The following is a 14203-nucleotide window of genomic DNA, read 5'->3' on the forward strand; positions in this document are numbered from 1 at the left end:
TCAACATGGTGATAAAATTGAAGCCCTACGCTTTTTAATTGCGTGGCATTGACTTTTGCACCAGGCATTTAAAAAGAACAAAGCTAGAGTTGGACCAACATCTTGATGTTTTTTGTTGGTATTTTTGCACACCTATGTATTCCTGCGGCACTAAATGTGGTAAATTATTTAATATTTCGAAATGGAGAAAAAGTGGAGACTTTCTCCATAAAAACTGACAAGGCAACCTAGCATCCTCCAGTTCTGTTTATGCTTCTAAAATGGATGGTCCTGTAAACCTATGTTCTATGTTTTGCTCCTTTTTATAAAGCATGTACATTATTACAAAGCATAAACATGATTGTGAATAGATAAATAGTACAAGCATGGTTATAAGCACAGTGGTACTTCTACCTAAGAACGCCTCTACTTACGAACTTTTCTAGATAAGAACCGGCTGTTCAATATTTTTTTGCCTCTTCTCAAGAACCATTTTCCAGTTACAAACCCGAGCCTCCGAAACTGTAACCGGAAAAGGCAGGGAGAAGCCTCTGTGGGGCCTCTCTAAGAATCTCTTGGGAGGAAACAGGGCCGGAAAAGGCGGGAGAAGCCTCTGTGGGGCCTCTCTAGGAATCTCCTGGGAGGAAACAGGGCCTCCACCCTCCCTGTGGTTTCCCCAATTGCATGCATTATTTGCTTTTACATTGATTCCTATGGGAAAAATTACTTCTTCTTACAAAGTTTTCTACTTAAGAACCTGGTCACCGAACGAATTAAGTTTGCAATAGAGATACCACTGTACATGATATTTTACGAATGCAGGGTACAGTAGGACAGAGATGGCAGGCACGCTGGTGCGCTTATGCACACTCCCTTACAGATCTCTTAGGAATGGGGTGAGGTCAATGGTAGACAATCTAAGGTTGAGGTTTTGGGGTTTGGGGAAGAAACGTACGAGCCAGGTAATGTATTCCAGGCATTGACCACTTAAAAGACTCTGTTAAAACTCAATGGTAACAGTGGCATGTTCTAGGAGTGTGGTTTATTTCTTTGCACAGAATACCATGGGATTAGTTTCTATGCAATTGGCTTTCACTTTCTCTTCCTATTCTTTAAAAAATTCCACAGAACCATACCTTTGGCGTTAAGTTGTTGTGCTGTAGTAGATCAGTTAAAAAAACAAAGCTCAGCTTCTTGTGTGATTGAGTAAAGTTTATTGAAATCAATATGGCAATACTTGGGAAGTGAAAAATAATGGAAATTTAATACCGATAAAAAACAAGAATAACATAAAATATTAAAACATGAAATTACCCTGGTAGTTTTATTTATTTTATTTATTTATTTTGTCCAATACACAATGAGGGTTTTAGTGGGTATATATCTATATACACATAGTAAAATACATGATGGTGGTTATAGAGGAGAAACTCATAGTAAAATATATCTAAGAAATAATATGGATGATGGATGATCTCTGGCGGGCCCGGGACAGGGGCTTGTCCTCTGTCCTGGTGCTCCTTGACCACTCAGCGGCTTTCGATACCATTGACCATGGTATCCTTCTGCGCCGGCTGGAGGGGTTGGGAGTGGGAGGCACTGTTCTTCAGTGGTTCTCCTCCTACCTCTCTGGTCGGTCGCAGTCGGTGTTAGTGGGGGGTCAGAGGTCGACCCCGAGGTTTCTCCCTTGTGGGGTGCCTCAGGGGTCGGTCCTCTCCCCCCTGCTATTTAATATCTACATGAAACCGCTGGGTGAGATCATCCAAGGGCATGGGGTGAGGTATCATCAATATGCCGATGATACCCAGTTGTACATCTCCACCCCATGTCCAGTCAACGAAGCAGTGGAAGTGATGTGCCGGTGCCTGGAGGCTGTTGGGGCCTGGATGGGTGTCAACAGACTCAAACTCAACCCAGACAAGACGGAGTGGCTGTGGGTTTTGCCTCCCAAGGACAATTCTATCTGTCCGTCCATTACCCTGGGGGGGGAATTATTGACCCCCTCAGAGAGGGTCCGCAACTTGGGCGTCCTCCTCGATCCACAGCTCACATTAGAAAAACACCTTTCAGCTGTGGCGAGGGGGGCGTTTGCCCAGGTTCACCTGGTGCGCCAGTTGCGGCCCTATTTGGACTGGGAGTCATTGCTCACAGTCACTCATGCCCTCATCACCTCGAGGCTCGACTACTGTAACGCTCTCTACATGGGGCTACCTTTGAAAAGTGTTCGGAAACTTCAGATCGTGCAGAATGCAGCTGCGAGAGCAATTATGGGCTTCTCCAAGTATGCCCATATCACTCCAACACTCCGCAGTCTGCATTGGCTGCCAATCAGTTTCCGGTCACAATTCAAAGTGTTGGTTATGACCTATAAAGCCCTTCATGGCACCGGACCAGAATATCTTCGGGACCGCCTCCTGCCGCACGAATCCCAGCGACCGATTAGGTCCCACAGAGTGGGCCTTCTCCGGGTCCCGTCGACTAAACAATGTCGTCTGGCGGGACCCAGGGGAAGAGCCTTCTCTGTGGGGGCCCCGACCCTCTGGAACCAGCTCCCCCCTGAGATTAGGATTGCCCCCACCCTCCCTGCCTTTCGTAAACTCCTTAAGACCCACCTTTGCCGTCAGGCATGGGGGAAACTAAAACACCTCCCCCTTGCCCATGTTGTTCTGTTGATTGATTGACTGTGTGCCTGTTTTTTATATATACTGTTTTTATGAGATTATTAATTTAAATTGTAACTGGATGGGTGGGCATTGGATTTGGTATTGTGTACCGTACTGTTTTTTTATTATTGTTGTGAGCCGCCCCGAGTTTGCGGAGAGGGGCGGCATATAAATCCAATAAACCTAACCATAAACCTAAACCTAATAGAAAAGAAGGTATAGTAATAGAACGTATCAATGAAAGAACAGAAGAAGAGATATAGGAATAGAAGAAAGGTATAGGAGATATAGGAGAGCAATAGGACAGGGGACGGAAGGCACTCTAGTGCACTTGTACTCGCCCCTTACTGACCTCTTAGGAATCTGGACAGGTCAACCGTAGATAATCTAAGGGTAAAATGCAAAATTGGAATGTGGCTCATAGAAGATTTTTACTTAGGGAGATATATATTATGTATATAAGCTTACCTAAATGTCTAAGCAGTTTTAAGTCTGAATTTTAAATGAATGGAAATTACTATGTTACATATGCAGAGTTTGTGGTTTTTTTAAAAAAAAGAACTTTTCTTTCTCAGAGAGCATTGCCTACCTTGATTTGTTTGCCAAATGATGCCTTCCCAGTAGCTATTTATCTGGCTATTAGTTACATCTTTTCTCAAGGAGCTCAAAATATCTTTTGTAAGAACATGGCCTCCGTTTTATTGGTATAGTAGTTGCCCTATGTGTTACGTATTGAGTGACATCACCAAATTTGCATCCCTGTCGCGGATCAAACCATGCCTTCAGGCACGCCACCTTATAAGCGACTCCCCGGCAAACACAGTTCACCATTTTTTCTTATCACTTCAGCTTGACCAAATAAACAATGGAACAGCAGCTACAGAGTGTGGCCTCCTCTTTATCCACCTAACACCATGGAATTGGTTAGCGGCTAACTAACGAAAAGACAATACAGTGATACCTTGTCTTACAAACTTAATTGGTTCCGGGACGAGGTTCTTAAGGTAAAACGTTTGTAAGACGAAACAATGTTTCCCATAGGAATCAATGGAAAAGCAATTAATGCGTGAAAGCCCAAAATTCACCCCTTTTGCCAGCCGAAGAGCCCGTTTTTGCGCTGCTGGGATTCTCACCTCCGGACTTCCGTGTTTTTGCAATGCTGCAATTTCACTGAGGCTCCCCTCCATGGGAAACACCACCTCTGGACTTCCGTTGCCAGCGAAGCACCCATTTTTGCGCTGTTGGGATTCCCCTGCTGGGATTCCCCTGCAGCATCACAAAAACACGGAAGTCCAGAGGCGGGGTTTCCCATGGAGGGGAGCCTCTGGGGAATCCCAGCAGCGCAAAAATGGGTGCTTCGCTGGCAATGGAAGTCCAGAGGCGGGGCATCCCAGCGGCGGTGGTGGGTTTGTAAGGTGAAAATAGTTTGTAAGAAGAGGCAAGAAAATCTTAAACCCCAGGTTTGTATCTCAAAAAGTTTGTATGACGAGGCATTTGTAAGACGAGGTATCACAGTACCTGGGTCAGAGTCTGCCTGTCTCACCATGGGTCACAACAATAAAAAAAAAAAAGAAATAAAAAAGGAAATTTAAGCAAAGCAAGAGTAAAACAACATAACGAGGAAAGAAAGAATAAAAAATAAACAATAAAATATATCTAGATATAACTAGAATGCAGATCATTGTGAAGGTAATTAGTTTAACAGTCAATAGCAAGACAAAACTGTTCCTTGTGAACATCATCTCCATACTTTGTGATACTCCAGAGATAAATAGCCATTATGCAAAGTGCACACTTAACAAATGGACCATGATCCGTTTTTAATGGCAAAATTTATATTCTCCTCCTCTATCTTAATTTTGCAGAAAGTACTCATCAGGAAACAAAAATCAAACTATAGTCCACCATATTTCCTAGAAATTGTTCCTATGACCAATGTTCCCTCTAATTTTTTTCCGGTGTGGGCAGAAAAGTAGTGTCTGAGCGACAGTCCCTTTGGGACTGGGTGGCATAGATAATAAATAAATAAATAAACAAACAAACAAACAAACAAATAAATAAATAAAATTCCCTTCTTTTTTATTAAAAGAAATTAATAATAAAACAAAACCAAAATCTATTACTATTATTATCTTCTCTTTTTCCATCCCTGTCTCCTCCCCCCTTGTGTGTGTGTGTGTGTGTGTGTGTGTGTGTGTGAACTCTTGAACCATTTCCAATTAGAGGTGAGCTATTGGAAATGGTTCAAGAGTTCACACACACACACAAACGGCTAGGGTTTTTTTTCTGTTATTATTTGGGTGCTTTTTACCATATGCTTTAAATCAAGAGTCATTTCTCTCTCTTTCTCTCTCTTTCTCTCTCCCCCTCTTGCTCTCTCTCTCTCTTTCTCTCTCTCTATTGCTTTCTTTCTCTCTCACTCTTTCTTTCTTTTTATATCTCTTGCTTTTTTCTCTTCTCTCTCTTGCTAGCTCTCTCTCCCCCCTTTCATCTCTCTCTCTCTTTCTCTCTTGTTTTCTTTCTCTCTATTGCTTTCTTTCTCTTCTCTCTCTTGCTATCTCTCTCTCCCCCCTTTCTCTCTCTCTCTTAGCAGCGGCATTGGGCAGTAGCCGTGGGGAAGCGGCAGGGTGATCAGCTGTGAGGCGGAGCTCTGGAACTGAGGCACCGACGGCGAGGGGGCTGCGACTCCGAGAGCGCTTTCTCCAAGCGCTTCGGGAATGCCTGCCCTGCCTCTACTGCAGCCCCCTTGCTGGAAGTCTGGGATGAAAGCGATCCCAGCGAAGGGGCTGCGAGAGGGGCGGGGCGGGCATTCCCGAAGCCCGTGGAGAACGCCCTTTCTTGCAGCCCCCTGGGTGACAGCGCTTTCGTCCCACAGCCGCCACCGCCACGAGAGAAATCGCGCCCCAAGGCAGGAGGCGGCAGAGGAGGAGAGGAGGCGGATTGGGCAGGCGGGGGGCAGGGTGGAGAAGCCAGGGGCGCGTTTGGCCTGAGGCACTGTGGGGAGGCAGGGGCGGACGCGGCTCTCTTTCCTCCTACTGCCGCACCTACCCACCCCCGCCCCCCCTGCAGGCTGGCAGGGGGATGGGGAGCGCGCGCCCATGGAAAAGGGCATGCGCGGGGTATTTTGGGGCACGCGCACGCGCGCAGCTTACAGGGAACAGTGCCTATGACTATTATATAAAGCATAGTATCTTAGTGAAGCACTTATTCCCTTTTCTGATATATCTTGCATGTTTTTTGTGTAGCTGTGTAACACTGTTCCTAAACCGAGCATAGACAATTCAAGATTCTATCATGAACAGTTCCAATAAAGCAACTAATAAACAAAACTAATTTGTCTTCTCTGAACTTTTGAAAGGTATGATCTGAACGCAAAAGGCTACGTTACTCACCAAGATTTCCTGCAAAAAATGGGTGTGGAGAATGTACCTCCTGACAGTGGGCTCAATAAGCAGTTTTCACCTGAAAACTACCCACACTTTATGGAACATTACAAAAGAGACGAAAAGAAACACGTTGACATCAATGAAATCATAAATAAGATCAGGTAACTTTTCATAAATAACAATCGGGTAGCTTTTTTTATCACTGTTCTTATATTTGTTTGTTTGTTTGTTTGTTTGTTAGTTAGTTAGTTAGTTAATTAATTAATTAATTATTAGAGTTGAAAGGGACCTTGCAGGTCATCAAGTTCAATGCCCTGCCTGAGCAGGAAATCCTACAGCACCCCAGCCAAATGGCAGTCCAATCTCCCCTTGAAAATGTCCAAAGTTGGGGAGTCCACAACCTCTGCTGGCAGGCCGTTCCACTGGTTGATCGCTCTCACTGTCAGGAAATTCTTCCTTATCTCCAGGTTGAATCTTTCCTTGGTCAGTTTCCAACCGTTGTTCCTCGTCCGGCCCTCTGGTGCCCTGGAAAACAGTGTGTCCCCCCTCCTCTCCGTGGCAACCCCTTAAGTACCTGTATACAGCTATCATGTCCCCCCTAGCCCTTTTTACTATTTGCTATTTACTTTTTACTATTTGAGTCGAAGAAAGCCCCTTTAGATAGCTTTGTATGTTACTTCAATGATGAAGTAAGTAATTAATATTTCTGTTATTACATCAGTTAGTAGGTTAGTACAGTGGTACCTCATCTTACGAACGCCTCTTCTAACGAACTTTTCAAGATACGAACCCGGTGTTTAAGATTTTTTTGCCTCTTCTTTCGAACTATTTTCACCTTACGAACCCAAGCCGCTGCTGCTGGGATGAAGGGGTTTCTTTTTTTCCCCTTTTTTGAAGAAAGAAAAGGGAGGGGTGGCTTGGAGGGGGAAAGAGTTTGCATTTTAAAAAGTAGGAGAACAGCGTGCTTGCACAGGCACTGAAAGGGTGTCTTTTGAAGAAAGAAAAGGGAGGGGCGCCCCCCTTGCCTTTCTTCCTTCCCACTCACCCTTTAGCCTAGCCTTGCTTCTTCCACCCGCCCCCTTTAGCTGCTCCTCCCTGCCCTCTGTTCGCCTCCCTTCTAAAGTTTGGGATTTTCCTGAAGGATTTGCACGCATTATTTGCTTTTACATTGATTCCTATGGGAAACATTGTTTCGTCTTACGAACCTTTCCCCTTACGAACCTCCTCCTGGAACCAATTAAGTTCGTATCATGAGGTATCACTATATTTCATATTTTTGGTTGCCTTAATGTCAATTTTTCACTCCTGGTAACTGCTTGGGATAGTCCAGGGATGGGTTATAAATTATTTTGTCATTGGTTTGCGTGCGCATGTGCGTGGTTCTTTTGCGCATGCACAGAAGCATCTTGGGAGGGTGGGCTGAGTGTCCCGGCTGAGTGGGTGGAACCTCCCGCCACCACCGTAACTAGTTCCAAGAACTGGTTTGAACTGGGAGCAGCCGACCACTGGACTAGTCCCTACAATTTACTTGGTAAGATTTTCAGAAGTGCCTTGCTATTGCCATCTGCCAAGTCTTGTTTAATCAGCTTGTGTTTGGTGTTCTGATTCTTTTTACCAATGTGCAGGACAGAGCATTGGTTGGTTGAGATTTGGCATTTCCATATTGTTTGACTGTTCTGACAAGAGTCAAGGTCTTTTCGGAGGGTAGCAGTGTTGTTGATGGTGTTGAAGAGTTTTACATCATTGGCAAAGAAAATGCAGTGGCTTGTAATGTGATCGCAAAGGTCATTTATATAGAGTATAAAGAGTGTTGGTCCTAGTACCCTGTCTTGGGGTACATTGCTGTTAACAGGAACAGTATTAAATAGGGTGCTCCCTATTTTGACCACTTGTCTGTTATCCAATCATGTAGGGGTCCAGAGATGCCATAGGATTTCAGTTTCAGAAGTAGTTTATCATGAACCACTAAGTCAAAGGCTTTACAGAAGTCTATATAAATTGTGTCTATTGTTTAGCCATGGTCAAATTTTGAGGTCCATATGTTTTTGTAGTGTAGTAGTTGTAGATTGCAGGATAATTTTTCCTGAAACAAAATTTCTTGTTTGAAAGTAGGTTGTTAGTTTCTAGTTGGAGAGTAATAGATTGGTTTATGATTGATTCACAATGAGTATAGCACCAAAACCATCCAAAGCAATTGGTATGATGGCTACCTTTTAATGTTTCTTGATACCCCTGTATCATTGTCTCTTCTGTTTCACATATAAACTACAAACCCAAAATTTGGCTACCCTATTCTCCTTTATTAAAGATGGCAAAAAACAAAAACAAATAGCAGACCCCCCCCCAAATCATTTTAATAGTCTTTGATCTTCTGTAATACAATGGATCTTCCTTTCTTCAGCCTCTTTAATACAGAAAAACCTGTAAATTGTTATTCTTTCCATTCCACCCAAATGTTTTATAAAATATGTTTCTCAGCTTATAGTTTGCCCAGAATTCAGTTGACAAAGACTTTTGAGAAACTTTCAATTCAAGAAAGAAGCAATCTGGATATGTGTGTCTGTGTGTTTACACATCTTTTGTTTTATCAAAAGGAACAAATATCCCAAATTAGAAATCTTTAAAAAGGGATTGTCCTGTATTTCAAGAGAAATTCAAAACATTGGCAAGTGAAGTGGTTTTTTTAAAACGTGGTTTGTTTTGGCAGCCTGGTTAAATCCATAGCGTTCAACATATACTTGGCACTTGGGATTTTAATTTTTTTTTTTTTTTTGCCATGATTGGAATAATTACTGCTTGGCAACCATTTACTCGGTCCAAGAAATGGCTAGCTGTCTTGATTTTCTAAAAATAACGAGAGAAAGTAGATTGTGATTACCCTTTTTTTCATTGTTAGCATGTACTAGAGGCTACTTTTCAGACAATGCAGCCAGGCATTTTAACTGCTTAGGCATGTCTCACGCATCCGAAAGGATACTTATTTATTTATTTATTTTGTCCAATACACAATGAGGGTTTTAGTGGGTATATATCTATATACACAAAATAAAATACATGATGAAGGTTATATAGGAGATACTCATAGTAAAATATATCTAAGAAATAATAGAAAAGAAGATAAAGTAATAGAACATATCAATGAAAGAATAGAAGAAGAGATATAGGAATAGAAGAAAGGTATAGGATATATAGGAGAGCAATAGGACAGGGGACGGAAGGCACTCTAGTGCCCTTGTACTCGCCCCTTACTGACCTCTTAGGAATCTGGATAGGTCAACCGTAGATAATCTAAGGGTAAAGTCTTCGGAGAGGGACGGCATACAAGTCCAACTAATAAATAAATAAATAAATAAAGTGTTGGGGGTTTGGGGATGACACTATGGAGTCCGGTAATGAGTTCCACACTTTGACAACTCGGTTACTGAAGTCATATTTTTTGCAGTCAAGTTTGGAGCGGTTAATATTAAATTTAAATCTGTTATGTGCTCTTGTGTTGTTGTGGTTGAAGCTGAAGTAGTTGCCGACAGGCAGGACGTTGCAGCATATGATCTTGTGGGCAATACTTAGATCTTGTTTAAGGGGTCTTAGTTCTAAAATTTCTAGACCCAGGATTGAAAGTCTAGTCTCATAGGGTATTCTGTTTCGAGTGGAGGAGTGAAGGGCTCTTCTGGTGAAGTATCTTTGGACATTTTCAAGGGTGATAATGTCTGAGATGCGATATGGGTTCCAAACAGATGAGCTGTATTTGAGGATGTCACATTGCAGATTTATATGGTATTTTAAATCAGCATTCCCCAAACATTTCTTCTTCGCAGACTGGAGGGAATGTGGTGGAGGAGAGGATGGTTCCATATGAGTGGTGGACAAGCAAACGTGTATAACTCCATTTATGCAAGTACGCCTGCTTCTCCCATCAATGGAAGTTTTCATGCACATGTGTTCCCGCTGTGTATACAAGTACAGCTGCATGTGTGTGGATGCGCGCACCCATTATTTCTGCAGCCCGGAGGTTGGGAACCTCTGTATTAAATCGTAAGGTACAGTGGTACCTCTACCTAAGAACGCCTCTACTTAAGAACTTTTCTAGATAAGAACCGGGTGTTCAATATTTTTTCGCCTCTTCTTAAGAACCATTTTCTACTTAAGAACCCGAGCCCGGAAAAATTTCCCAGGAAATTTGAGAGCCGCACAAAGGCCTGCCATACCCCCTTTAATCCTGGCCATCTCGGGCTTTTCTGGGCTGCCAGAGGAACCCTTTTGGTGGCGCTTAAGGAGGCTTTGGCAGTCCAGAGCGAATGAAGCATTTTCCTTTCTCTGGGCATTTGTAGAGGGAATAAACCTCTGCCAACGCCCAGAGAAAAGAAACACTTTTTTCACTCTGGGCAGCGACTGTCCTCCTCCTCTTCTTCCTCCTCCTCCTCCCATCCAAATTCCGAGCTTTTATTTCTTTCCTAATGGATTTGCACGCATTATTTGCTTTTATATTGATTCCTATGGGAAAAATTGCTTCTACTTACAAACTTTTCTATTTAAGAACCTGGTCACGAAACGAATTAAGTAGAGGTACCACTGTACTGTTGTAAACCAAAATTCACTGTTGTTGAGGAAGAGGATACCAACACTCCACAGTCTGCATTGGTTGCCGATCAATTTCCGGTCACAATTCAAAGTGTTGGTTATGACCTATAAAGCCCTTTGAAGTAGACCCAGAGACAGGGTTTGGAGCAATCGGTACTTTTATTCAGCTCAGAGAATAAGTGACAGCTCAGCAAGGTAAAGTGACAATTCAGCGAGTACCGACTGACTCTGGTTGGAGAAACCGCTCCTTTTATATATTTGCGGTTCCCGCCAAAGCCAGAGCCGGCCGCGTCTGAGCCAATCAGGAGCGACTTCCTGCTTGGGCTCAGACAGCGCTGAAAGAGGAACAAACTATTTACAGAGTTACAAGGTAGCCATTACAGGATACAACACCCCTCCCCTCATAGTTGGACACATCCATCAAGAAAGCCATGTGACAAAGTCGTCCAATCGGTGGGGCCTCTGAGGAGCTCGCGCTGACCTGCGCAGTTCAATTTCTCCTTCGCCACCGACTGTGGAGGATGGCTCGCCGCTGTTCTCCCGGTGTTGCGGACTTGGCCTGGCGGGCCCAACGAAGGCTTCGGAGGACGAGGATGGTTCGGCGTCGCTGGATGGTTCCCCCTGGCCCGATAAGTCTCTTTGCGTGTCTCTTATTTCGGGCAATGTACTAAAGTCTGTTGAAGGGGGAGAGTCCATGTCAGCGGTTTGTGGCAATTGATTTTCTGTTCGCTTCCGAATGTGGTCTATGTGTCGTTTCCACAAACGACCATCCTCTAGTTTAACAACATAGGTCTTAGGTGCATTTTGCTTAACAATAATTCCCTTCATCCAGTTTACATTTCCATCAAAACTTTTTACATATACATTTTGTCCCAAATACATTTCTCTTTCAGGTTTTGTACACATTTGGTTATTATTAACACAGAACCTTGGGTTTAACCTGTCTAGTGGTGACCTCAACTTCCTTCCCATCAATAACTCTGCAGGGCTTACATGTGTGTGCGAGTTAGGGGTAATGTGTTGGGTGAGTAAGAATTGGTCCAAGTTCTGTTGCACATCCCCAGGGCCTGATCTGCGCAATGCCTCCTTTGCCACCCGTACGTAACGTTCTGCCAATCCGTTAGCCCAGGGCGAATAAGGCGAGATGAGGGCATGCCTGACCCCTAGGCCATCTAGGAACAACTCGAATTGCCTGGCTGTTAGCTGTGGCCCATTGTCAGACACTAAGAGATCTGGGCAACCATGGGATGCAAACAGTCTGCTCAATACCTTGATAGTGGCACTTGTGGTTATGTTGTTCATTGCTATTATTTCCAACCATTTGGAGAAAGCATCCACCACTATTAAAAAATACTGAGACCCCACTGGGCCAGCAAAATCAATGTGGATTCTAGACCAAGGACCAGCAGGCTGTTCCCACTCAGCCGGAGTTGTTTTGGGGGGACTGGGTCGTGACTCTTGGCACGGATCACACTTTGAAACCCAATTTTCAATATCAGCATCCAGCCCTGGCCACCATAAATGCCCCCTTGCCAGGCTCTTCATCCTGACAATCCCAGGATGACCCACATGTAACATTTTGAGTACCTTTCCCCTTAGGCTTTTGGGAATGATCACTCTATCCCCCCACAGTAAACAACCTTTTACATACGATAATTCAAGTCTTTTGTTTTTAAAATCACACAATTCAGGTTTCACAACATCATTTTGCCATCCCTTTAGAACACAGTTCACCACTTGTTTAAGGATTTGATCTTGCTGCGTGTGTGCAGCTACCTCTTTTGCTGTGGTTAGTGGGTTTTCCTCGAGTTCTATCATTAACACATCTGTGGAAGGAACAGGGTCTTCCACTAAGTCTGCTATGGGGCATCTGCTTAGGCCGTCTGCATGATTGATTTCCTTCCCCCCCTTGTGGGTGAGCTCATACTGATACCCTGAGAGGAAAAGAGCCCATCTGATTAGTCTTGGAGACATGAAAGGTGGAGTGGGCTTGTTGGGGGCTAGCAGGCCTAGTAAGGGTTTGTGGTCAGTGACTAGCTCAAAGCTTCTTCCAAAAATGTAATTGTGAAACTTCTTTACCCCTGCCACTAATGCTAGAGCCTCCTTGTCTAACTGGCTATAATTCCTTTCTGTGCTGGTCATGGTTCTAGAAAAAAATGCTATTGGGGCCTCTGTCTTATTAGGTAGAACGTGAGCTAGGACTCCTCCTATGCCGTACGGCGAAGCGTCGCACGTGAGCCTAATGGGTAGTGAAGCACTATATTGGACTACTACACTTTTAGAGGTTAATAAATTTTTTATTTGAGAAAAAGCTTCACGTTCAGTTTTCCCCCATGTCCAGCGGGCTTCCTTCTGGAGTAAACGATGGAGAGGCTCTGCTACTGTTGCCTTCTGTTTTAAAAAAACGGAATAAAAATTAAGGAGGCCCAAAAATGCCTGCAACTCATTCTTATCTCGTGGCTCTGGGGCTTCTCTAATTGCTCTCAGCTTCTCTGTTGTGGGGTGGATACCTTCCTTATCTATTTTATATCCTAGGAATTCTATACTGTTGGTTCCCCAGACACATTTATCAGGCTTGATTCTTAAACCTTTGTCCTGTAACCTCTTAAGTACTTCCCTTATTCTTTTGTTTACTTGTTCCTGGTTTTCCCCTGCAATTAAGATGTCATCAAAGTATGGAATGGCCCCATTTACCCCTGACAATAGGCGTTCCATAATGCTCTGGAATATTCCTGGGGCTATGCTTACCCCAAACTGTAACCTCGTGCATTTGAAAGCCCCCCTGTGCGTTACAATTGTTTGAGCGTTTGCTGTTTGTTCATCGACCGGAAGTTGCTGGTAAGCCTGCGCCAGGTCGATCTTTGCGAACCTTTTCCCCTCCCCCAGGGAGTGTAGCAGTTGTTGCACAACCGGGATGGGGTAGGGGTGGTGTTGGAGTGCCTTGTTTAGGGTCGATTTGTAATCAGCGCAAACTCTTAACGAGCCATCTGGCTTCAGAGGGGTAACTATGGGAGTTTCCCATGGCCCCTGCTCCACAGGGACCAAAATACCTTGGCTAATGAGTTTGTCCAGCTGTATGTCTAGTTTGGGGAGGAGCGGCAGGGGGACCCTGCGAGGTTTTAGTCTGATCGGTGGGACCTTGGGGTCAATAGAGAAAGATATAGGGGGCCCCTTATACAATCCCAGTGTGGGGCTGAACACTTCAGGGAACTCTTTCACAAAGTTAGGCATATCATAACAGTTTACATTACACACACCCGAAATCTCGATCCCCAGTGGTTCCATCCATGCTAAACCCAGAAGAGAGTGCTTGGCCCCTGTTACAATAAGCATGGGAAGGGTACATTTAACATTCTTGAATGTGATAGGTACATTTGCTGTTCCCAAGACCGAGATTACTCCCCCCTGAAAGTCTCTAATCACCAAAGAGGTTTGATTTAGGTCAGCCTTAGATACATTAGGCATATACAGTTTAAATTTTTCCCAGGGCATGATGGTATATCTAGAGCCCGTATCCAGCTCCATTGAGCAAGGTTGGTTATTGAGTAACAGTGATATAACAATTTTAGCCCCCTTTTTGGTTGCCGTGTTATTCAC

The 14203-nt window shown here is 43.9% G+C and overlaps 1 protein-coding gene across 3 annotated transcripts in view; it reads left to right on the top strand.

The window, feature by feature from the left end:
- The window catches only part of EFCAB6 (EF-hand calcium binding domain 6), a 175646-nt gene that overhangs the window by 92823 nt on the left and 68620 nt on the right, over nt 1-14203 (top strand). For all 3 annotated transcript variants that reach the window (XM_070755297.1, XM_070755298.1, XM_070755299.1), the window contains exon 22: nt 6001-6189. In XM_070755297.1, the coding sequence (XP_070611398.1) occupies nt 6001-6189 (189 nt within the window). The remainder of the gene's footprint in view (nt 1-6000; nt 6190-14203) is intronic.

The sequence above is a fragment of the Erythrolamprus reginae genome, chromosome 6 (assembly GCF_031021105.1).
Source record: "Erythrolamprus reginae isolate rEryReg1 chromosome 6, rEryReg1.hap1, whole genome shotgun sequence".
Lineage (NCBI taxonomy): Eukaryota > Metazoa > Chordata > Lepidosauria > Squamata > Dipsadidae > Erythrolamprus > Erythrolamprus reginae.